The sequence below is a fragment of a genome (genome assembly GCF_019968955.1).
Source record: "MAG: Porospora cf. gigantea A chromosome Unknown PgA_NODE_5978_length_1763_cov_702.711, whole genome shotgun sequence".
Taxonomy (NCBI): domain Eukaryota; phylum Apicomplexa; class Conoidasida; order Eugregarinorida; family Porosporidae; genus Porospora; species Porospora cf. gigantea A.
The window spans coordinates 1-1,763 of record NW_027151789.1 but is presented as its reverse complement, the minus strand read 5'-3'; the positions used below and the strand labels follow the sequence as shown (position 1 = coordinate 1,763).

The 1,763-nt window shown below is 56.3% G+C and overlaps 3 protein-coding genes across 3 annotated transcripts; 2 read left to right on the top strand and 1 right to left on the bottom strand.

The window, feature by feature from the left end:
- Window positions 1–24: 24 nt before the first annotated feature.
- KVP18_002146 (uncharacterized protein) lies at window positions 25–474 on the top strand (the record flags this gene model as incomplete). The annotated part of the gene is made up of 1 exon (XM_067952822.1): window positions 25–474. The coding sequence occupies one exon, from the start codon at window positions 25–27 to the stop codon at window positions 472–474; it is 450 nt and encodes a 149-aa protein (XP_067807513.1).
- Window positions 475–635: 161 nt separating this feature from the next.
- On the bottom strand, window positions 636–926 carry KVP18_002147 (uncharacterized protein; the record flags this gene model as incomplete). The annotated part of the gene is made up of 1 exon (XM_067952823.1): window positions 636–926. One exon carries the CDS (start codon window positions 924–926, stop codon window positions 636–638), a length of 291 nt encoding a protein of 96 aa, XP_067807514.1.
- Window positions 927–1,226: 300 nt separating this feature from the next.
- Window positions 1,227–1,730, top strand: KVP18_002148 (uncharacterized protein; the record flags this gene model as incomplete). The annotated part of the gene is made up of 1 exon (XM_067952824.1): window positions 1,227–1,730. A coding segment is annotated over one exon (504 nt), but the record flags the coding sequence as incomplete, so codon positions are not given.
- Between the last annotated feature and the right edge of the window lie 33 nt (window positions 1,731–1,763).

The window sequence follows — 1,763 nt, the reverse complement described above, 5'->3', positions numbered from 1 at the left end:
CTCTCGATTGTGCTGTCGTCAGTGATGGGTCCAGCAGTTGTGGGAGCAGAGGTACTCTCGATTGTGCTGTCGTCAGTGATGGGGGTAGATTCGAAGGAGCTTGCTGTGGAAAGGGTTCCCGGAGTAGGAGGCGCGGGATCCACAGGGACCGTAGACGTCGCATCAGTCGGGCCAGCAGTGGTGGGAGCGGAGGTGCTCTCGATTGTGCTGTCGTCAGTGATGGGTCCAGCAGTTGTGGGAGCAGAGGTACTCTCGATTGTGCTGTCGTCGGTGATGGGGGTAGATTCGAAGGAGCTTGCAGAGGAAAGGGTTCCCGGAGTAGGAGGCGCGGGATCCACAGGGACCGTAGACGTCTCATCAGTCGGGCCAGCAATGGTGGGAGCGGAGGTGCTCTCGATTGTGCTGTCGTCAGTGATGGGGAGTTGTGGGAGCAGAGATTGTGCTGTCGTCAGTGATGGGTCCAGTAGTGGTTGAAGCAGAGGTGCTCTAGATTGTGCTGTCGTCAGTGATGGGTCCAGCAGTGGTGGAGCCGCAGTACTGCTTCCGTAGCACTCAAAAGAGCAGTAACCAGCCATATTACACGGCCATCTGTCAACTCCACCGTGACAGGTTTTACAGTCCTCTTGGCTCGTCGATTACGAGAGCCCGTAGTCCACTGGTAAGCAGAAGTCATGGAGTTTCGAGTCCTTGTCCAGACATAGGCGTTCACAGTCAGCGTTCGTATTGGAATCCACAGTTGACACCCAGTTAGGGCAGGTGTCTGGGTTTGCGTGAACACCCACTTTTAGGAAGCCAAAAACCAGAGGGCCCAACAGAAAGATCCACCCACACATCCCCTTCGCACCTTGTGAGCCACAGACGGCAAAAGTCGTGTCATACAGAACGAAATCATCGGAGAAGGCCAAAGACGGCAAAAGTTTCATCATTTGATCGCCGAATCATACGAATGACCTCACTGAAAGGCTTGGTCCGGAGGAGTCACGGGAACTTCGTAAGGCAGGATACCTGCGACCTGAGGAGGTGCCCTTGGCGGGAGCAGTTGGGCTTTCGTTGGGAGTTGACCTCCGCTGGCGCACAGCTTCCAGATCAGAAGACATACAAGGGCGATCACGGCGCCACCAACGATCACGGCGATCACGGCTGTCACAGCGGTCACAGCGGTACTTCCGCCGGCCGAAGAGCCCACTCGTATCGCTTTGGAAATGTCAGTCTCAATGTGAGTAGGGATGGGAGAAGATGCGCTGTCAGTTATCGACCCAGAGGTGGTACGAGCAGAGGTACTCTCGATTGTGCTGTCGTCAGTGATGGGGGTAGAATCGAAGGAGCTTGCTGTGGAAAGGGTTCCCGGGGTAGGAGGCGCGGGATCCACAGGGACCGTAGACGTCTCATCAGTCGGGCCAGTAGTGGTACGAGCAGAGGTACTCTCGATTGTGCTGTCGTCAGTGATGGGTCCAGCAGTTGTGGGAGCCGAGGTGCTCTCGATCGTGCTCTCGTCAGTGATGGGTCCAGCAGTGGTAGGAGCCGAGGTGCTCTCGATTGTGCTAGTGTCAGTGATGGGTTTAGCAGTGGTAGGAGACGGGATGCTCTCGATCGTGCTGGTGTCAGTGATGGGTCCAGCAGTGGTAGGAGCCGAGGTGATTTCGATTGTGCTGTTGTCAGTGATGGGTCCAGCAGTGGTAGGAGCCGAGGTGCTCTCGATTGTGCTGGGGTCAGTGATGGGTTTAGCAGTGGTAGGAGACGGGATGCTCTCGATCGTGCTGGTG